This window comes from Cystoisospora suis (assembly GCF_002600585.1).
Source record: "Cystoisospora suis strain Wien I chromosome Unknown contig_560, whole genome shotgun sequence".
NCBI classification, from domain to species: domain Eukaryota; phylum Apicomplexa; class Conoidasida; order Eucoccidiorida; family Sarcocystidae; genus Cystoisospora; species Cystoisospora suis.
Genome location: NW_027153361.1, coordinates 122,872 through 142,358, shown reverse-complemented (window position 1 = coordinate 142,358; position 19,487 = coordinate 122,872). Strand labels below are relative to the sequence as shown.

At 54.5% G+C, this 19,487-nt stretch overlaps 7 protein-coding genes across 7 annotated transcripts; 3 read left to right on the top strand and 4 right to left on the bottom strand.

Annotated features, from left to right (window-relative positions):
* Positions 1–1,510: 1,510 nt before the first annotated feature.
* On the top strand, positions 1,511–2,701 carry CSUI_001431 (uncharacterized protein). The gene has a single exon (XM_068061637.1). It carries the CDS (start codon positions 1,723–1,725, stop codon positions 2,416–2,418), a length of 696 nt encoding a protein of 231 aa, XP_067926404.1. The 5' UTR covers positions 1,511–1,722; the 3' UTR covers positions 2,419–2,701.
* Positions 2,702–3,119: 418 nt separating this feature from the next.
* Positions 3,120–6,042, bottom strand: CSUI_001430 (uncharacterized protein). Its single transcript, XM_068061636.1, has 5 exons — positions 4,554–6,042; positions 4,268–4,416; positions 3,905–4,062; positions 3,670–3,735; positions 3,120–3,547 (listed from the first exon to the last, which is right to left on the bottom strand). The coding sequence occupies exons 1-5, from the start codon at positions 5,227–5,229 to the stop codon at positions 3,451–3,453; spliced, it is 1,146 nt and encodes a 381-aa protein (XP_067926403.1). The 5' UTR covers positions 5,230–6,042; the 3' UTR covers positions 3,120–3,450.
* CSUI_001429 (uncharacterized protein) lies at positions 5,868–6,816 on the top strand. Its single transcript, XM_068061635.1, has one exon. The coding sequence runs from the start codon at positions 6,375–6,377 to the stop codon at positions 6,615–6,617; it is 243 nt and encodes an 80-aa protein (XP_067926402.1). The 5' UTR covers positions 5,868–6,374; the 3' UTR covers positions 6,618–6,816.
* Positions 6,817–6,868: 52 nt separating this feature from the next.
* CSUI_001428 (oocyst wall protein) lies at positions 6,869–8,077 on the bottom strand (the record flags this gene model as incomplete). Its single annotated transcript, XM_068061634.1, has 1 exon — positions 6,869–8,077. A coding segment is annotated over one exon (1,209 nt), but the record flags the coding sequence as incomplete, so codon positions are not given.
* Positions 8,078–9,991: 1,914 nt separating this feature from the next.
* CSUI_001427 (eukaryotic aspartyl protease superfamily protein) lies at positions 9,992–11,546 on the bottom strand (the record flags this gene model as incomplete). The annotated part of the gene is made up of 7 exons (XM_068061633.1): positions 11,336–11,546; positions 11,218–11,279; positions 10,966–11,164; positions 10,852–10,913; positions 10,574–10,796; positions 10,104–10,515; positions 9,992–10,049 (listed from the first exon to the last, which is right to left on the bottom strand). Coding segments are annotated over exons 1-7 (1,182 nt in total), but the record flags the coding sequence as incomplete, so codon positions are not given.
* A 1,378-nt stretch (positions 11,547–12,924) lies between these two features.
* Positions 12,925–16,756, bottom strand: CSUI_001426 (uncharacterized protein). Its single transcript, XM_068061632.1, has 4 exons — positions 14,991–16,756; positions 14,669–14,822; positions 13,728–14,066; positions 12,925–13,517 (listed from the first exon to the last, which is right to left on the bottom strand). Exons 1-4 carry the CDS (start codon positions 15,393–15,395, stop codon positions 13,447–13,449), a joined length of 969 nt encoding a protein of 322 aa, XP_067926399.1. The 5' UTR covers positions 15,396–16,756; the 3' UTR covers positions 12,925–13,446.
* A 33-nt stretch (positions 16,757–16,789) lies between these two features.
* Positions 16,790–18,891, top strand: CSUI_001425 (uncharacterized protein). The gene has a single exon (XM_068061631.1). It carries the CDS (start codon positions 17,560–17,562, stop codon positions 18,586–18,588), a length of 1,029 nt encoding a protein of 342 aa, XP_067926398.1. The 5' UTR covers positions 16,790–17,559; the 3' UTR covers positions 18,589–18,891.
* Positions 18,892–19,487: the final 596 nt, after the last annotated feature.

Sequence of the window (19,487 nt, the reverse complement as noted above, 5' to 3'; positions counted from 1 at the left end):
GCACTGTCGCACAAGCTATCCCCTCCCTGCAAACTGGGTCGCGCCTCATTTGGCGTGGCTCCTTGGGTGTAACGTCCTGGCTATGTGAGTCCGCCGACCTACCGGAGATTTGTTTTCTCTTAGCGTTGTGCTAGAGTTTGTCCCGGAACTGCATTTGAGTCTATTCTCTCCTTTCTTGCGAGGTTGCTTCGTCTTCTCGACAGCCCCACGACCAGAAGAGGTAATATTCTCCGGAATGGTTGAGCCCCGCATCTTTGTGGCACGACACTAGCTAGCCTTATCACGGAGAATGACTTTCATCAGTCCGGTACTCCACGCCAGCTCGCCCCTCTGTTACACCCTGATGCGCTCGGTCTTCCGAACTCGACCACAAGGCGGCTCCTGTTCTGGTTCACTCGTCTTGCGGAGCGGCGCCTCGACACCTCGAACACAGCATGTCCAACAACTAGCATTTGTCGCGTTCGACCGCCTGGGTGGAGCATGCGTCGGACCAGCAGCAGTAGCTTTATAGTTTTTTCTCAACTCAGAGCATCAGCCTCAGGCACCACCAACGTGTGCCGACACACCACAACTCCACTGAGCGTGATGCAGGCCACGGCTGGGCGGAAGTCGGCATCTAGCGGTGATCATCAGCAAGGGAGATGGAGGACAACAGAGAAGACAAACAGTCGACAGGCAAGCCACACACAAGCCGGAGTTGGCCAATGGGAGGTCCCGCGTCAGGAACGTGCAGAAGAGTCGAAACCCGACGGGAACTGCGTGGCTTTAGAGTGTCCCTGGAGGCACTGCAGAGCACCCCACTGCATTGGATCCGTCGACTACACTGGATGCGGCTGCAAAACACAGCTACATCTGCAAGCGCGTTTCACCACTTCGGGTGCCAGTCACCGACGTTAGACGGAGAGTGCACGTGCAAGCTGGAAGGCAACCGCCAGTGCCCAGTCAGCCCACCCTCGCCTCTTTGCAGGCTTTTTCCATGTTCTTCATGCTTACCCGCAGCGACAAGAGAGGCCCGTCCTACCTTCGCGTCTGTGCCGCACCCAACGCGACAGCATTCGTCCGCGCACAAGGGAAGGGCGTACTGGCGATGTCCGGATGGCACCGAGGCGGGCCGTTATCGCCACTAGCCACAGTGGCGAGTTGCCGCGTGCAAAGAGCTAAGCAGCTGCGCGATAGGCATGAAGCTTGTCTGGCCGCTCACCGGTTAGCCGGTCGGCACGAGCAGCTGAGCATCGCCGTGATCACCGTTGAAACTTATCATTTCGCCCAGAAACCTCGTTCCCTCTGGGCTGGGAGCGTCCGATCGCGCTTGAGTGTGGTGGTGCTTCTTTTCCATTGTCACGGTGTCGGGGTGCCCTCCCATTTTGAAGTAGAGGTACCAGGCGGCGAAGCCGGCTGGGACAGTCTAGCCATCCGCCCTGCTGGCAGCCGAACCCGTGTGTACGGTGGCATGAGTGGCGACGAAGTGGAGCGGAAGGTGTGGCAACTGGTGAATGTCAGTTGAGGGTCGCGCCACTTCTCGAGCTGTCGGCGGTCCAGTGTGCCTCCATGCTTTCTTTTGTCAAAGGCTCATGTGTCAAGGATTGTCCGCTTGTCAGGAAGCCGGATCCCTTATCCTGCACCTACATTGCCACTTTGTCTCTCCAATTCATATCCGCTCTCTCATGATCTGCCGGGAGAATTCACTAGCAAGTATCAATCGTAGAAGTCTCGAATGAAGCAATGAGTGTTCTCACTGTCAAACCATCAAATGAAGCGGCACGCTTCTACCGCGGCGGCCTGCAGAATCTGCAACCCGAGTCACCAGGAGCACCGACTGTGTACATGCCCTCTCCAATATCAGGGGGTGCCCCTCCTCTCAGGTTCTGTCCAGACGGTCTTGGCGTCTCCCCGGTGGAACGAGACCGTTCTGAGATCCCCGTTTACCAGCAAGAGAACGCCCCCTCCGCGCCGTCACCGAAAACTGCCGCACAGTATTTCGATTCATTCGCTCGTTTCAGTGCCCTGGTGGCTGGTCTTTTCACAACAGCAGTCGGTGTGTGCCGCCTGCTCCGTTCCAATGCTTACCTGCGATGGCCCAGTGACGATTTCTTGGCCGATGTGAATGCAGAAAGCTGGAGGCAAAAGCTTTTTGTTCTCGGGCCGGCCGCTGTGGTTGATTTGTGGACACCGTTCGTCTTCGGTATTGTGTCTTTGCATGCCCACGCCAAACTGCTTGCTGAGCCTGAAGCTAACGTATATTTGATTCACTCTGTGTGGAGCACAGTCCAGGCACTTTTTGCCAATTTCGGGTATTGTGGTGGGCTGGGAATTACAGCTGGAGTTCTCTCAGCACTCTCAGCTGCTATGAGCGTCGTCAGCTACATGACCCACTGCCGCACCAGTGATGCGACAGGGACTCTAAAAGAAAAAAAGTAACCGGCAGGAGTCCATGTCCGGGTGGAGCATCCTCCGTTGCAAAGCGGCCTCGCTGAGGGAGGGACCTGTAGTTGGGGAGACCGGACGGAAGCGGACTGCTGCTCTGCGGCTTGGAGTAAACTCGCTCCGCCGGCACAGGCCTATGTCTCCCGCACGATTCGGCTGCTGAACTGAATGCGTGGGCAGATTCGGGCCATCGAAGAAACGAGCTACCCACCTTTGTCTGTGCGATTCGGCTGTGTTTGTCGCAGATGACCGAGACAAGTACCCACGGAACGGGGATGGTCACAGAAGGTACCATCCCAGTTCCCAGTTGATGCTGTGAATAAAATAAGGCGGCTTGGCTGAGCCGCGGCACTGCCCGTGAAACACCGGCATCGCCAGATGTGATTCTGACCTTCACAGAGGCAGCAGGCGGCACTCGGTACGGTATCTAATGCAAAGCCCCGCACCACTGTTTCTGACAGATTTTTCTGCAGAGCACTCGAGTGAATCAGGAAACCCGACAAGCGCATTCTTCAGCTGAGACAGAGGCGTCGTCAAAGAACCAGAGCAGCGCCGTATAGAACAGCCTTACGTGCACACAGTATACAACGGCACAATTTCGCACGCATGAGTCCTCGGAAAAACATAGCTACAAGGCTGGCACTTAAAGACACCACTGCTTAACTGCAGGCGGTTGTGAGGTACACTGATTAAAATGGCAGAGATCATCGAAATTTGTTTACTTTGGGGTTTGTTAGTGCACACTGACTGACAGTTGGGAAGAAACACGACGGAGTTAGCAGCGGTAGAAAACACTGGCGCCGTGCACCAGACCAGATAAAACCGAGAACTCCGATCACGACGAGCCCTGTACGCTTGATCCCGTGAATCCTCAACATTTCCGTGTAGCGGTGCCACTTTACTGAGAAAGAGCCTTGGATAATGCCTGCGTTTGCCCGCGTCGGACGAAGGTGAAGAGGACTCAAAGTGGGTATAACCGGTCTGCAAACTGACTTTTATCAAACTTACACAAGCTCTTCCGCCTTTTCAGCGTTCTTGACCTGAAAGCTTTGCCGTTGCCGCTCTTGCTTTCTTGCACATGATCCGAAGAAAATACACAAAGCCGTTCCTCTGATCTTCCTCCCTGTAAACAATGGAATGCAGCAGCAACACTCGCTAAGTATAACCCCCAAAACTACTCAGCTGTACAGCCCATCTTTTTCACAACAGGGGGTAGTTCACGTCCAAGCCTCGACGGTCACTTACAAGAATACGAGTGAAAGAGATCGGTTCTTGGGGAGAGTCACGACGGCGCACAACGTAGCTGGAGGGCTGCAACAGTAGAAAGAGAAATCAAGCACCACGGACAGTGAAAAGAATGACGTCTCTCAATCTTCGTAACCACCCAGTTACAGCTGCTTCAACCGGGGAGTCTATCGGGCATGTAGCGCTATGCTGAAATACACGCAAGCTTTGTGGCACACGGATAAGTCTAGCTCACTTTGTGTCTGCCCGCTCCTTTCCATCCGCTACCAGCTTGTCAAGGGCACGAAACTCCTTAGATTCTCGGCCCAAGCTCACGGTGTCAATCTCGGTTATCGCAACCTGCCTTTCGACTTTCACCTTCGACTGTGTGTGTGGCTGCCGGATAGACAAGACCTGCGGGCACGAGAGACAAGAATCAGCATTCGCCCGTTCCTGCGCACCTAGCTCTGCTGAACCTCTGTCGCTCACTCAACCGAAGGACTTTAGAGCTCGAAGCTGCCAGGCAATTCACGAAATGTGTCACCGCTGGTGGTCTGGAAAAGGACCGGAGGGAACCAATCGCATGAAACCAAGCAGCGTATCTCTACTGCGGACATACCATGTCCTTGACCGTCAGGATTCGGATGAATTTGTAGCCAAGTGCGTTGACTTTGACCAATTTAACACCAGTTTCATATGCCTTCTTGATATCCTTCTGCCAGGCGAGTAGATTATTCCCAATGAATTCCTTTTGCATGTCGTTTAGCACTGCAGGCAGAACTCGGCATCAACAAAAGGCTCTGGTACAAAACAAAAGCCAGCGGGGTGCGTCTCCAATGATGTATGCCACTCCGGAAAAGTATACCAGTATGCTGCAGAGAACAGCGAGTCTGTGTAGACAATACCTTTCAAGTCCTCTTGATCAAAGTGCATGTCGTCCTCATCATCATCTTCATCATCAGCCTGGACCCCGTGGAAGGATGAGAGTTTCGCTGTGGAGCTTCGATCCACTACCCTCTGCTCAATCATACGGTCCATCAGATGTTCGGGCTCTTCTCGGACATTTTCTTGACTGACAACCTTGCCACCAAGCTGCGCTGACTCGTCCTCGATTGTGTCGATCTCACCAAGTAACAAGTCTTGCGGAACATCATCGTCCATCAGATTCTGTCCCTTCTTCGTCTTCAAACAGGAAGGCAGCCGCCTAAATGACGGCTCCCAGTCTTCGTCCCCGGAATCATCTTCCCGTACTTTCCCAAACAGCTGCTTGATTTTTTTCACATTTTCCGTATCAGGCAAAACCCTGTATTTCTGCGCGAGCTTGAAAACAGAGTTGCGTGCATCGGCTCTGCTTTCGCCCCTCGCCTCCGCCACGAAGTGAATCGCATTGTCATCTACAAGGACACGCTGTTGCCGCAAAACGCTAAGTAACTCGTTCTTGGCTTTAGAATTCCCCTTGAGGGTATTCTGCTTTTTGAGGCCTTGAAACTTCTGAATTGCCTTTTCTTCCGAGGGTCGGAAGAGCTCATCAAAGCTTAACAGCTGTATGGTATCGCGCGCTTCCAAATTCTTCTCCGCCATGATTCATGCAGCGTCCACATTCAAAATAAAAAGCTAGAACCACAGATAGTTCACTGAGCAGAACACATTCGAAAAAGTGGAGAGTTACTCCAAACGAAACTTAAAGGTGTTACCCAGGCTCAACCTGTCAGGTGGAAAGCGCCTGGACCTGAGACTATCTCACCAGAACAGACGACATGAAAAAGTCCAAGCTAACCGCGTCCCGCTGTCGATAGACCTGTCGCCTCGACGCGGCACCAGAAGGTCCTCTCTTCCTTCAAAGAAAAATATAAAGCAGGAATCGAGAGTGCCACAGCTAGCAGGCAAATGGGAACGAGAGACTCATGGTAATCAGCTGAGTGACATGAGCGATGACAGCTCCTGGGGCACGGGCGGAACGCCAAGGCCTGTTGGAGTCTGTTGAGACTCTCTTCCTTAGAACTCCTCAGCTTCTCTCCAGGAAAGGGGTAATACCCCAGGCACCCCTGAAAAAAATTTGCGACGCACGCAAGGACAAGTACATGGTTCTGACGCGCCGGAGGGGCGGACGCTGTTCTACACCTCGCTAATACTGCCGTCCAGCGGCAAGAGCTAGTACTGGAGGCCGGATTCCGTCCGCCTAGAGCAACGAATCTGTGGGAGCCCCGCCTGTTAGCTATCTTCTCTTCTTTCTTTTTCGAGGCGTTGGGAGGAATTTTTCTGGTTCTGTTGCATGGGTTTCCTTCTACGGTCATGTTGATACATGTCGCGTGCGCAATGTTTTTTTTTCAAATTCAAGTTTTGGTGGGCTAGACACTTCAGTGCATGTCTTTCAAAAGAGCGGAGAGGCGCAACTGGTTCCGGCCTAGCGTCACTCGTAGAGTTCTTTATGTTTTGCAGTTCCCGCCTGCCGTGCGGCCGCAGTTTATGTGCCAGTGCAAGAATTCTGTGACATCCTCGTATTTTGGAATTTCTGACGTCCCGGAGCATGTGATTGGGTCTCTTGCATCTGTTGCATGTGTCCGTTCATCCTGCTTCTTCTCTCTGCTGAGTTTTGTTTGAGAAGCTTGTAGAGTGCGGTTTTTCCTCGCCTCTTTCCTACAGCACTCGACACTGAACTGCGGATTCTCTGCTTAGCCTGCGACTTTCCGGCCCCCTTCCTCTCGGGCAGAACAGAATCACCAACAATGCCTGCCGGCCTTTCTCGACAAGAGTTCGTGCTTTCGCTCTGCGTTGCTTTCAGTTCCGCCGTGGCTGGCTCGTGTGTAATGCATCGAATCCTGCGGCCAGATATGAAGGAACCTGATGTACTGGAGCACGTCAGGTCGCAAAGAGCAGCGATCAGAGCTGTCCAGGAAGAGGTCTCCAAAGGTCTTCAGAGGGAGACGGCTGCACGTGCCGAGGGCTTGTCTAGCGGGACGTCTACGTGACATGGCGGGGTGCGATTGATGCGCTGTCCGTGAGCAGTAGCGGGGTACGCCATGCTGTGGAGACTACGTTCATAATTGCATTGCGGTTTGGATGTAGCCAACGGTGAGAGCAACGGAGGAAATGCAGTAGACACTCAGTGTTCCATGACCTCGTCCTCTCATGACGGCACATTGTTTCTCACGACTCCGTGTTCGCCCTGTCACGTCGCACAACCCTGTTCATCGTTATGCAAAGCAACTTGAAAAAAGTCTCATGCGTCGCAGATCTGCACGGCGTAGTGCTTTTTCACGCAGTTTCCGTCAACGAGTTCTCCCTGACGCAAGTAGCTTGGTGTCATTGATTCAGATAGGTAGCAAGAGATTGTTCTTACCTTTTTACAGGCGAATTCGGGAGCCGCTGTTGCTTTGCATTTCTTCGAGAACACCTGGGAATCATTGCAAGATGCGATTCTGGCAGCATACACGCTTCTTTGACACTCGCAGTTGGTTCCCTTGCAGACGACGTTGAAGGTGGGGGGGCAGGAGTATGTTTTCGAGAGATAATCGACAGCGAAGCAGTCTCCGTCAATTAGCACGCCGGCGCCACAGCTGAGCGTGTATTCCGTGCGATATTTTTGGACGCACTGGCATTCGTTCTTTTTCCCCACGATCTCACATTCTTGTCCCTCATCGCACTGATATGAGGGAGCCGATTTCACCTCCTTAACGCAGTCTCCCGAGGCGTCCGTATGGTCGAGACATCGAGGGACCACGGCAGTTATGTCTTCTGTCACGCAGACACATTCTCCTTTTTTGCATTCGAGGTAGGCACCTGGCTGACACCTGCACTTGGGTGCGTCCGCACCGCAGGGCTCTTTTTTGGAGTCTGCGGCATTGAAGTCATTGTCGGTCTCGAGGGCGTCCAACATTTTTTTCCATTCCTTATCCCCCTTGCACTTCCGGGCGTCTTCCTCTTTGTAGCAGGCACCGTTAACTTCGACGGCACCGAAGTCGCAGCCACAGCTGACAGGCGTAATCTCTCGCCTGACACACTCGGTGCAGAAGCCATGCTTCTGCCCGGCGTCAGCACACTGATATCCTTGAGGGCACTCGTAGACCACGCTGGCAGGCACGGTTGTCAGGCATGTGTTGTCCGCTGTGAGGCGCCCTCGGACTCCGCAAGATGTGACCAGATTGCCGGGCTCTTTCCTTGAGCAGTACCCGTCTTCATACAGGAATCCGGCGGGACATTCGTACGTTGGCGTGAAACGAGTCAGCCGCTTGCATCTACCATCGGTCGCCTCGGTGGTCCCGTCAGGACACACAAATTGAGCGTCTTCAATCTGGTGCTGCAGGCAGCACTTCGACACGGGCGCAGACTTCGCATCGCACGTCGACGTGAACCCTTCGGGGCATTCAAGCGGCGCCTCTGCCTCAGTCTTACATACCCCTCCCTCCAAGCGTCCGACGGTACATGATGCCTGCCAAGAGAGTATACATAGATTATCAGAGTGTCCCAACTGATTCATCGCCTCACCTCAGGTTTTCCGACAATTTCCGTCTTCTCACACGACTGGTCGATGTGCTCGTATCCTGCAGGACATCTGCACGAAGCCCTTATTTCCGGCAAAGTGCGGTCCTTCTTCTCCTTGCCGATCCCGTCTGGGGTCTGTGACACTGCTAGGACGCGAGAGTGGGACAAGACGCTCGCGATCAAGCAGAGCACGGCCGCCGGCATAGAAAAATTTCTCAACATCGTCGTCACTCGTGCGCAGTGCGATGAAATGCTGGCTCAAACAAATTTCACTTGTATGTGCAGTCAACAGAAACAAACTGGCGACAGCCCTTCGGTGACGCCGCGCAGAGTACTGCAATTTTTGCGATGTATATACACCTCTACAGGGCTTCAAGTGCACTCGGTAGCCGACGCAGCAGACCGTCCCCTCTGACAGCTGCACCAGCAACCGTGGTGCCCTGCGTACTTTTGCGTCTCTTTTAACAATTTCACCTTAGCTCTACTTTGAAATATCAGCTCAGCACCCACTGCCTCTGCACACGGCCGGCGTCAAGGCAATGGTGCAAGGTCTTCCAACGCACTATGGCCGTCCTCCCTGGCTCCTCGACTGCGAAGGACGCCCTGTACCGCGTTGAAGTTGGCAATGGTCCTCCAAAGGACGCTCCTTAGACGTGCTGGAGAATTCTTCACTCTTTCCACTGAGATGCAGAATCGAATTACGAAGCCATCGGAACACGGACCGCTGGCTACTGCGTCACCAAGCTTCACGGCACCATTCTTATCTCATATCCAGACGCGGAAAACGATGATAATCTCTCCAAAACCGTGGTTACTGGGTCACTGTCTGATCTGATGGACCAACGTGGTGCCTTTGTGAGCAGACGACTGGAAGGCGTCTCCGTACACTGCTTGTACGGGGAGTGCACACTTATCCACCGCCGGTGGATTAGAACGAAATTCCCATTTCCTTGAAGCCAGACCACTTGTACACATCTGTCGCTCCAGATTGTGACTGCACGTGAGACCTGACGGGCCGCACATTGCTGCTCTACAGCACTGCTCACACACCTGAACCCGTCCCGGGGGGCAAAGCTTGGCCTTTGCAGTAGAGAGATACACGCGTATGTGCATGCCAAACGGCACTGCTTAACGGTGGGCTCATAGGCCTCGCGGGAGTTGGACGTTGCACAGAAGTAAAATTGGCTACATACAGCATCCGCCCAAGATCAGAGTCTGGCCGGCACGGGTCGTCCTCGGAGGTGACTGATGATGTCGTCGGCGCCATATGAGTGGTCTTCAGGCTGGTGAAAAACTGTATAACAACGCAGCTCCTACTGCGACGTGACTGTGTCCCAGCTGGGGTGAGGTAGAAAAGTGCTGGTTCGAGGAAAAGGTTTCTTCAAATAGCGCTGTACCCTTCAGGCTGTCTTGAACACCGAAGGATACTTCACACATGCAACGATACCACGGGAGACGTCACTCAACATTTAAAGCACACGTATTGCTCCGTTCCTTGGACGTAGCAGACAAACAACTTCGTCCTCGCAGTCAGACGCTTCTACAACCGTGGAAGGACAGCCCCCGAGCGAGATGTGGCCAAGCCTTAAGCCCTCAACTCATTTGCAAGTGCTGCTTCGTTCGGCGCTCTTGCCTGCTGGCAATCCGGCATCATGCTTGGCTGCCCGGGCTAGTCGCCGTTGTCAGCCACTGACAATGAATAGGCTCGCTCAACTGTTGACGCTGCCTGCCCAAAGATTGTAGGTTGACCCGCGTAGGGTTTTGCGCCCGTTCACATGGAACGCCTCAACGAGCCCTACAAGTGCCAGTCTCTATGATAACAGCGTAACCGACCTCCAGAAGTAATGATGCTCACCAACCCTCAGATGGTCGGGATCGAAGACTCCGTAGTATTTTCGTAAGAAGACCTCCCCAAGTACCTACGTAACGGAGATGTGAACGGCAGTCGTACGCCCGTGCGTGCACGGACGTACAAAGGTTCGAGCTGGTCGGGTTAAAAGCCCAAGTGGCATGAAAGCCGCTGGGCATGAAGTAAATTGAACGGAGGGCTTCAGTCCGGCAATGAGATAGTCGTCTGGATCCAGGTTGAACTCCACGGGCCGACCAGTGAAGTGCTCTTCCAGCACAACGGTCAGGGACTTTAAGTGCGTATGTCGACTGCAATCAGGCACCGCTCCTAGCATGCTAAGCAGGTAACGGATGTCGTCTTCAGCTCCCCCGATGCTGGATGTTCCAGTGTCCAAAACAGCTCTACAGCGGCCTCCGCTGGACTCGGAACACAAGTCAAGACTGATTCCGTCAACTTTAAGGTCAACCATAGGGATAGCCCAGCTGCCGCCCGGAAGAACTCCAAACCATTCAACTGAGTGGCCTGGCTTCACGAATCTGAACAGAGGTTTGCTACAACTGTTTGGTCGGTGAGGTTCTCCTCGTATTAGTTCACCTGGAGTCGTGACCACCAAAGGTAATGTATCCAGGCTCCGTTTCGGCTCTCGACAGGTACACAGAGAACACCCTGGACGCCAGCGAGCCGTGCGCCAACAGGTTCCCTAGCAGGTCACCTTGGGTTTCAGCCGTTGGTGGCGCTGTACAGGGATTAGACGACTCAGCTTGGTGCAACTCGACGGTGAGATATACATTACCTAAGCCGATTATGCCGTCAAATGCTGAAGGAACCAGACCCTCTAATCAGCGCACAGTAGCCTTGGTGAAAGCCCTTACGTAGGTTTGCGAATGGTTCATTCGTTTGCTCAAGAACCAGGCCAAAGACCTGACCGGGTATCCTGAGAGGTGGCGCTCAGGAGGTGGTGCTGTGCGTAAGCGGTGACGGCTCACATCATGCCGCCGAGTTTCATGGATTCCATGGCCTTTTCGTAAGTGATTCGGCCAGTGCCGAAGGTAACAGTCACCCTCTCGGCCCTGTTTCCGGGAAAGTATTGTTGGAAACTGCTGGAAGCACGGCTGTCGAAACGTGCATGCGCCCGGCACGAGGCGGACTGACAGTCGCGCGAGGGAACCCAGAAGTGATGACTGCCTGATAGGTGTCCGTCAGAAGCCGTTACGCCACAAGCGCAGCTTGGTGCTAACCGGTATCAAACAAAACCCTGAACTCTTGCCCAGGAGTACCAATGGAGACAGTGCCGTAGTACCTGCCCCAGGAAAAAAGCCAGTACACAAGGCGCTTGGAGCATTTGCTGTTGCTTACTGCATGCCTTTGTAATTCCGCAGCGCAATAGATAAGTGACGCTTCTCCTCGGGCTCATGTCGCCGAATAAGTCGAACAAGCTCCGCTCCTGCGGTTGTGGGAGAAAGTAGCCAGCTGGCATTTGGCATGTCAGCGAATCCGAGCGTACTTGGCAAGGACCCCCTCATGCCAGGAGTGCAAGCGCAAAAACTGGCTCCCAGTGCTACCGCGACTGCAACCAGGAGCACGAAAGATGACGCGCTGAAGCCAGCCACCATTTTGTGTCAGTCCCAGAGGCATGTAGTGACGTTGAAATAGAGTTGCTTGTCGCGACCGGCGTGCCTCGATCTCCCCCTTCTCCGAACCGCGAGTCGCATATTGCCCAGACGAGCCGGCTTCGGGGAAAGCGCACACTCCAGTGGCGTCGATACACCCGAGGCGTGCAGCCCGCCTGGGAACTTTAGGGAGGCCGTGCATCACAGCGCAGGGTCTGAGGCGGTTCAAAAGCCCCGCCTAACTTTTCACCAGGATCTGCCTTCATCTGCCTGACATCTACTTTCAGCTGAGCTCCTGCGACTTTCCAAGTGGACACGCCACTGACACCACGTTACGCTGACACTGTACAGCTAGTCGCCCTGTTTTATTGAAGCAGCAAAACCGGAGAGAGCACGTGAAGACGTTAGCTAAACACGGAGCTCCTTCGACTGAGAGCTAAACTTCATCACGCCGCATTTGGCGCCACGGGGCACCTCTACTGTGTCGTCTCACCGCCGACGAGTGCCCGCCCCATTAAGTGCCGGTAACTGACTGATCGCAAGCAAAGAAAAAGACCCTCATCCAACAACCGGCAAACCACTTGGTCAAAAGGGTAAAACAGCAGCAGAAATGGTCCCTCAACTGTGCAGCTGCGTATGGTCCATGTGCCCATTCAAGACCCACGCATTCCGAGAGCCCATTGTAGAAGGCTTCATTGCCGTCGATCCCGACCAACTGGCGTGTCAGTAACTCGGCCACCGAGGCGGTGCGCTCCCATAAGCCCCGCCACTCCCTGTTGTTGGGCAAGGAAGGCGCACCAAAGTACGGTCAGACACCAGTTGACGAAACACCCACGGGCGCCATGGCAACAAGAGTTCGCCGCCAGCTGAGTTCTTTCTTTAAGCACACCCGACCCGCGTCTGAATGTTCCCGAAGGTGGCAGTGAAGCATGGCGTTAGCACATATAACTATTAGTCCAGCGTTCACGACACAGGTAGGGGAAAGGAGTAGAGGCACTGAACTTGAAGACACGAAACGAACTTGACATCGTCCGCTTGCCTTCCAACTCCGTGCATATCTGAGGACAAACGCGGAGCGCGTCACATTGTTCCTCTTCGCAGAGAACGCGGAGCACCCGCACGCAGTAGCAGACTCGCGGAACTTGCTGTGTCTCCAATGCCGATCGAGTGGCTCCACACGGCACCGTGTGCATTTTACCGCCGAGCTGAGCTTGAGGATCGTTGACCTGTTGTTGCGCGGGGAGGTAGGGGGGAACTCCTATAATGCCCGAAACTCCACAATGGTCTCGGCTTCCTGGGACCTCGCGGCAACTCTCATAAGTCGAAGAAAATGAAACGCTCGCCTCCGGCACGCGCATATCAACAAACCTACAGCAGGAACGTCAGTCAGTGCGCAGCCAGCCCTCCTGCTTGCTGGACAGGTGAATGCAGTCGAAACCAAGCCACGCGCCCCCTGCGACAAAGTTGGCTTCGGAAGGAAAAAAACCGCGTACATCGACTGCATCCCTCTTCCTACATAGCGCTGGGCTCAGAGCAACTTCAGCTTACCTGTTTGCAGAAGGGCGACTCTGCAGCCTCTACAGCGGCTGCTCGGCGCAATAAAAACAGGCGTGACCGCAAATGGACAAGCCGTTGCTTCTTCGTCTTTTGTAGGACTTCTGGGTTACTGCAAGCACCATCATGCGTTGCAAAGCCGCCGCCCGGGTAATTTCCGCAACGACGCTGTCAAGTAGACAGATGCACTCCTGTACTTCATCTACAATCCCCAACATCCCACTTCTGCACTGGATTTGCACCGCACCAGACCGTCCCATAATTCGCCGGTTGGCTGAACCACAAGTCCGTGTGAGTCCACGCCTACCCCGGCCTCTTCATGCCTGCCGCTCTTCGAAAAGATTTCTGGACTTCCACTCCCTGCCTGTAAGGTCCTGAAGCCACCGGAAAACAGCACAACAAAGCTTCTGCCGGCCAGCCGCATGCAGAAGGCCACGAACTGGCTTCACGATGGGGCGAAAGACCAGGCAGCAGAGTAACTTGTCAGGTCAGTCTGTTGCACAGCGAAGGATGCTAGAAACCACGAGGGAGTCCGGGAAAAATCAACTTCGATCCCGATTTGTGTGAGCAATCCACCGACTCACCACGCATTCGCCATTCGCTCCCCATGCTTTCCATATCGTTTGAGAACCGAGCGGACCCCTCCGGTTCTACGGAGACATTACTTCCTTCTCTAGTCGACTGGTCTCCGCCTGCAACCGGTCGCCGGGAGAGCGGGACACCTTCATGTTCCTCTGCTTCTGGTGACATTTGGTGGCGGGCGGCCAATCTCGCTGTATTGCGGGCGTCGCCCGACGATTTTCGAGCCTCAGGTGAGACTGACCACATCGACACCGAAGCAGGTGTGCGCCAGAGTTTCTCCTCAAAGTCAATCAGCTGCCGGGTACCTCCAGGGGCTGCCAACGCGTCCATCCGTCCCGACACTGCAGTTAAGCAAATCCCAATCCAAGAATGCACCACATGGAGTCGCACTGTCCTCAATAACATCGCGAAGCGCAACAACCTTTTCCAGCCTGGAGCCCTTGCCCTAGAAACGTGGGATCGCTCCCCTCAGCGCCTCCGGGCAGCGCGCGACTCCGGCCTGCACGTCGCTACACCTCGGCCGCCCTTTCGGATGTGGGGAGCACCCACAGTTGCCTGGTTTTCAAGACAAAAGGCTTCCCAGTTTACTATTTATCGACCTCACGCCATCTAACCAGCCAACTTTCAGCGTTGATCTGGGTTTATCGAATCTCTTCTCAGCTCTCCTGCACACCCGAGTCCGTGCGCCGTGTTGAGGCTGTCCTAGAAACCTACCTACGGGGAAATTGTACTGCCGGGACTCAAACCCTTCGACTCGGTCTGTCCAGCTCGACTCCTGAACCCCCCTGTGTCTTCCCAGTGTGAACCCACGCGCGACCTCGCGTGGCCACGGCTCAGCAACAGGAGTAGCCTCACCCTCCTTTGTACACTCAATTTCACGGCTTCTACCTTATGGGTCCTTCGAAGGCCTGGGACCACGCTCTACCGGTTAGTGTACACTTACTGACGGCCTCGTAGAGCTTCGCCTTTTGCTCCAACTTCCGTCGACCTGCCTCCACGGTCCTGAGGTTCGCTGCGTAGAATTCCTCATCAGCAGCTGCGCGCTCCTCTACACGTGCGTTCTTGCCTTCCATCAGCCGCGCTTGCCGGTCTAGCGCCTGTTGCGCCCGAGAGACAGGTCCGCAAACACACAACTGTCTTGCGATGACGACCCAACCTTAAGGTGCGTCAGGAAGCCAGAAAACCTTTGAAGAGCAGAGGGCCGCGTCTCCACTCTTTCCAATGCCGTCACTCACCTTTTTCGATGGGCGGCCCCACCGACTCACGTGAACTTCCTCCTGCCATATCCTCCGCGGCTTGGTCTCGCCGTCTGCTTTGTCTACTCCTGAGCCGACCCTACTATCGTCTTTTGTCTCTTCCGCCCCTGCAGTCCCTTTCTCGCTCTCGCTGGCCCCCCGGTTCCTGCGGACCTCCGCCCCGTTATTCCTTCCTGAAATGGGAATTTTGCTTTGTGCTCCCGTATATGTGAGTGAGACGGCTTCCGGTCTGCTGTGGCGAAGAACTATCTGCTGCTGCACAGGATGTAACGGTTGTAGGGGCCTTTGATGCTGCTCCTGCTGGAGGCAGTATATTTGGCTAGACAGGTTGAAAAGGGAGGAGTCAGACACTCCTCCGATACGGACTGCTCGCTTGGGCAACAGCGAGCTCTCCGTCAACCAGCCATAAGACATCTTTTCACAAGTTAGCAGGCAGAGATTGGTGTGCGAGCTTCTGTTCGCAACTTCAGAAATAGCAGATAATAAAAAAAAATGTAGCCTTTTCCTCCTCCTCTGTGCCGTTTACCTCATTGTTTTCTTTTTCTGGGGGGGAAGAGACCTCTGAGACTCCACAGGTTTACAGCACTGCCGGGAGCAAGTGACCTTCGAGACAGCCAACCTCTGGGAGCCCGTCTTCTCAGCCCCGCGGCATTCACATCCAAGCGGTCGGACACCCGCGCCAAGTACACTCCGGTGACTGGGACTGGAATGTCACCGCCTGCTTCCCTTGCACCAGCATGCCATGAACAAACAGCGGGATTGCGCCGCGTTGCCGTCTCTCCAACTCCACAAATACAAGGAGCTGGCGGGACTATTTTTCGCAGAAGACACAGACCAGAGCCTTGCTAAGCAAACCTTGACACGACCCCAAACCAACTACAACGGCTGGTTACGGACAATGTGTCCACTGAGGAAACCCACCTGCGGCAGAGAAGCACCCGGGAGGCCAAAACGCAAAAAGTAGAGCCACGATGGGGAACAGATACGTCGACACTGGCGTCGCACGTTCTCCTGTGTTGACAAAGACGTAAAAAACACAGGAGATAGAGCGCCAAACACCACAGCGGTGCCGAGGTGGCGCACTCGAAACTAACAGCACTAAGCCATTCCAAGCATCCACGCCCTGCTGAAAAAGTAACCTTATCTTCCGTCTTTGGCGCAGCAGACAACGGCACTCCCGTAGGCGAATACACCGATAAGCGGCCGGACACAGCCCTCAACGGATGATCACGGTGTACATCTCAACAGCGGCAGGAGAACAGAAACGGCATGCAAACCGCAAGGCGCACGCCATAAGATGAATCAAAGCACAAGCGTTCGACAACTGGAAAACCACCAAAAAAAGCCCGCAGCCGGCCCCCAGATTTGGCGGCTGTGCCGACAGATAATCCAGGAAACAAGCACACCGCCTCCCTGTTTGTGCGCCGTGCTTGCCAGGGTGATTCCATCCTTGTCGGCACAGAAAAAAAAGAAGGAAGAAGCGGCTGCGCTAGTGAGAGATCGGGATACTGCGCTGTGTAGTTGACCCGCTGGATTCTGCCCAGGGTGCATGGGCCTATATGAGATCCCGAGAACACGAAAAAAAAGAACGCGGTCATGCGTCCTGGCAGGACATAGCTGCACATTTCTTACTTTTGCAGCTCAGCAGTGTCGATGAGCAACAAAGACAGAGAACTGGTAACCCTCGTATCCGCGACTCTCAGCCTCACGCTATTAATTTGCCCGTAAATTCGAGCTTTCTGCATGCAGAGCGCATGCCGGGCAAGTGCACCCCGTGACGGAGAGAAGTGGAATCTCACACGCCATTCATGAGATCGTTGTCTTGGTACCGATAGTAGAATCCGTCTGCTCGTCAACGCAGAAACCATCTGGTGTGCTGCGCACTTGCAGCCGGCTCTCGGAACTGCGCCCCATAACACACCTTTCCTTCGGCGTTTGCGTGTAAGGTGACGGGCCGTAGCTCTTTTGTCCGAGGGAGTTTGCTGGCTCATCGTTTGACGCCAGCCAGCTGCGCACACCGGCTTTTCCGCCCATTTCTTCTAGCCTAACCGCTGCTCTTTATTATATGTATTCAGGCTTCGTGTCCGTTGCAAAATCCGCTCCAAGCTGGTACGCGCGCAGGAACCAGCTCCCCGACTGCCAACCAGGTTCGCTCCGTGTATGCCGGCGGGGCCCTACAAGCTTTTAGACTCTGGTATTCCTATGAACCGCGCTCTGGCGTGTTGTTGGACCCAGGTGCTACAAGGTTCGCGTGTGTCTCTGCTGATTACACGGGCCTGTACCTGCGCCATGTACCTGGCTCGTCTTCTTTTGGGAAGACGGGCTTCTGCTTCAGAAATGGTGTGTGTGGCCGGTTCACTTGCGCGTTCATCGGTGCGAGTTCTGTCTCTTTCGTTGAGAAAACCGCTTGCACTCACGCGGCTGTGGGGACGGGCGACGCCCGGATCAACTTTGTGGTGGTCTGTTGACATAGAAAACGCAAGTCTGAAGACTGCGTTTACCAACAGATCAGCCGATCATTAGCCCGTATCGAGCGGCTTTTCAGACTGGCAAACTGGCTCTCTCGAAGCTAGTCTAGATGGCATCACACGGCTCCCTGAAGCAGAAACTCTCCTGGGCTCTTTTGTCAGCGAAACCCTGCCAGCGTAGAAAGCCCAGTGCGCCAACCCACTCTGGGCTGCATAGCAGATGGCGTAGCTCAGCTCTTGCTACAAGTGAATGTGCCGAGGGATGCTTGCGCCATCCCGACTTCATCCTTGATCTAGTTGAAAACCTCCTGTCTCGCGCTACTCATCTGAGTTGCCTCAACAAGACGGGCAGCAGCATTGTTCAGGACCTCCTTCAAGCTGCAACTTACCGCGATCTCGAGGCAGGACCGTTTGCCACTTCTTGCCGAAGCGTTGAAAGTGACCAAAGCCTCGAACAGAGCAGCGATACCTTCGAAGGGGACACAACACCAGGACAGGCCTTCGAGCAGCTGGATTCACCGGCGAAAGGGTCCGCGTCACCTAGTTCCAGGCGGATGATTGCCGACACAGGGTTTCGAGGAAATCACATCTCGGCTGTACCTGAAGAGCGGATACTTATTGGCGTTGAACGTCTCTTGGCGGGTCTGCAGCAGGTCCTCGACCAACAACGTCTGATCACGCTTGAGGCCCGGGCCGTTTTTGAGGACTACGTAGGGTTCATGCGAGAGAGGCAAAGTTTCTCCGTACCTCAAAAGAAGCGAGAGCATTCTCAAGAAGACCGCAGCCGAGCTGGGAACTGTTGCTCCGAGTTACCTGGTGACAGCTCTGTTCGTGTCCCGTGCCTTCCTGCTTCCAAGGACAACTGCTCGCAGTCTGTTCCTACGCTCACTCAGTCGTGTCACATCACAGATAGGCCAAGCCTTGATAGCCAGTTGAGACTGTTGAAGCTATGCCATACGCTTGTAGAGTCGATGGAGAAAGACGCTCGTTTTAAACAGGAAGTTAAGGAGGAACTTCGGCACTTTGCCCGCGTGGGTGTCTTCAGAGCAGCCGTAGTTGCGTGGCTGGCGGACCCGTTTCTGTCGCAGCAGCAGGTGCTGGCGCGCGACCTCCAAGCTCTTTCTTCCCGCGGCTACTAGGGTTGCGTTTTTTTTTTCACACAAGGGGAGCCAGGTGGCTAATGTTCTATCTGTGCAGGAATTAGATAAGCATAGTCAAAGGGGGGGAGGTACTCGCTCCGGGTCCATGCCAGCCGGCCAGCAGATGGGCCTTCACGTGAAGGGGTAGTTATGATCAAATCGCCTGAGTTCTTCCAAAAAAACTTTCTGCACGTACGCCTCGGTGTGTAAACGTTTCCGGAGAAAAGCACGGGTTGGCGGATCAGGCATTCAAACCGCGCCTGAGTCTGGGTTGCCATCGCTTGCTGTGTACTGTGGCGTAGGGTCCTTGTCTGGCTCGCCTTTCCCTTTTCTCCTAGAAGTTTTGAGAAAAGTGTGAGGAGGGGTTCGCGTGTGTCCGATTGCAGGTGTCGCAACTGCACCGCTAGTTGTCTGTATGCCGGTCTCCTGTACACTCCAGGAAGCATTGAAAGTCAGAGGACGGCAATAAAACACACTCCGGTTGCAGTGTATTGTTCCGGGAGGTACAGGTTACCTTAGTCGGATAGTTTGTAGCAGCTAAAGTTCTCTGAAAAGAGGATTGCCGAGCTAGCTGGGTTCACCGTGTGTCGAGGATCACCCAGTGACCGCTTCGCTCTGCCTCGTTATTGTCAGTGATCAGGTCATCGCACCCGTGTGCGTCACTAGCGGCTGACGTAAGGACCCGGTCGCGCATCGCACAGTCGAGGATCCTGGCTTGTTGAAGCCTGCTACCAGCACCGTAGAACGATGAGACTCCCGAGCAATAGCAGATCTGCCGGTGTGCACGCGGATGGGAGCTCTGCCGTGATAGCCTATGGAATCCAGGGCGAGAGGTCGACGACTGTGAGGACGCATGCTAACATTACCCACAGTGCACTGAGCGAATGAAGCTCCAACGA

Bases quoted from the DNA above. Each gene is read 5' to 3' on its own strand.
- CSUI_001431 (XM_068061637.1), top strand. From the start codon at position 1,723: ATGAGTGTTCTCACTGTCAAACCATCAAATGAAGCGGCACGCTTCTAC.
- CSUI_001430 (XM_068061636.1), bottom strand. From the start codon at position 5,229: ATGGCGGAGAAGAATTTGGAAGCGCGCGATACCATACAGCTGTTAAGC. The intron at 4,417-4,553 runs GTATTGTCTACA...TTCTGCCTGCAG, and splicing joins TGATCAAGAGGACTTGAAAG to TGCTAAACGACATGCAAAAG. The intron at 4,063-4,267 runs GTATGTCCGCAG...TCGTGCCCGCAG, and splicing joins TCCTGACGGTCAAGGACATG to GTCTTGTCTATCCGGCAGCC.
- CSUI_001429 (XM_068061635.1), top strand. From the start codon at position 6,375: ATGCCTGCCGGCCTTTCTCGACAAGAGTTCGTGCTTTCGCTCTGCGTT.
- CSUI_001426 (XM_068061632.1), bottom strand. From the start codon at position 15,395: ATGTCTTATGGCTGGTTGACGGAGAGCTCGCTGTTGCCCAAGCGAGCA. The intron at 14,823-14,990 runs GTGAGTCGGTGG...CGGGCGCAACAG, and splicing joins TATGGCAGGAGGAAGTTCAC to GCGCTAGACCGGCAAGCGCG. The intron at 13,518-13,727 runs GTGAGTCGGTGG...CGGTGGCTTCAG, and splicing joins GAGCGAATGGCGAATGCGTG to GACCTTACAGGCAGGGAGTG.
- CSUI_001425 (XM_068061631.1), top strand. From the start codon at position 17,560: ATGGCATCACACGGCTCCCTGAAGCAGAAACTCTCCTGGGCTCTTTTG.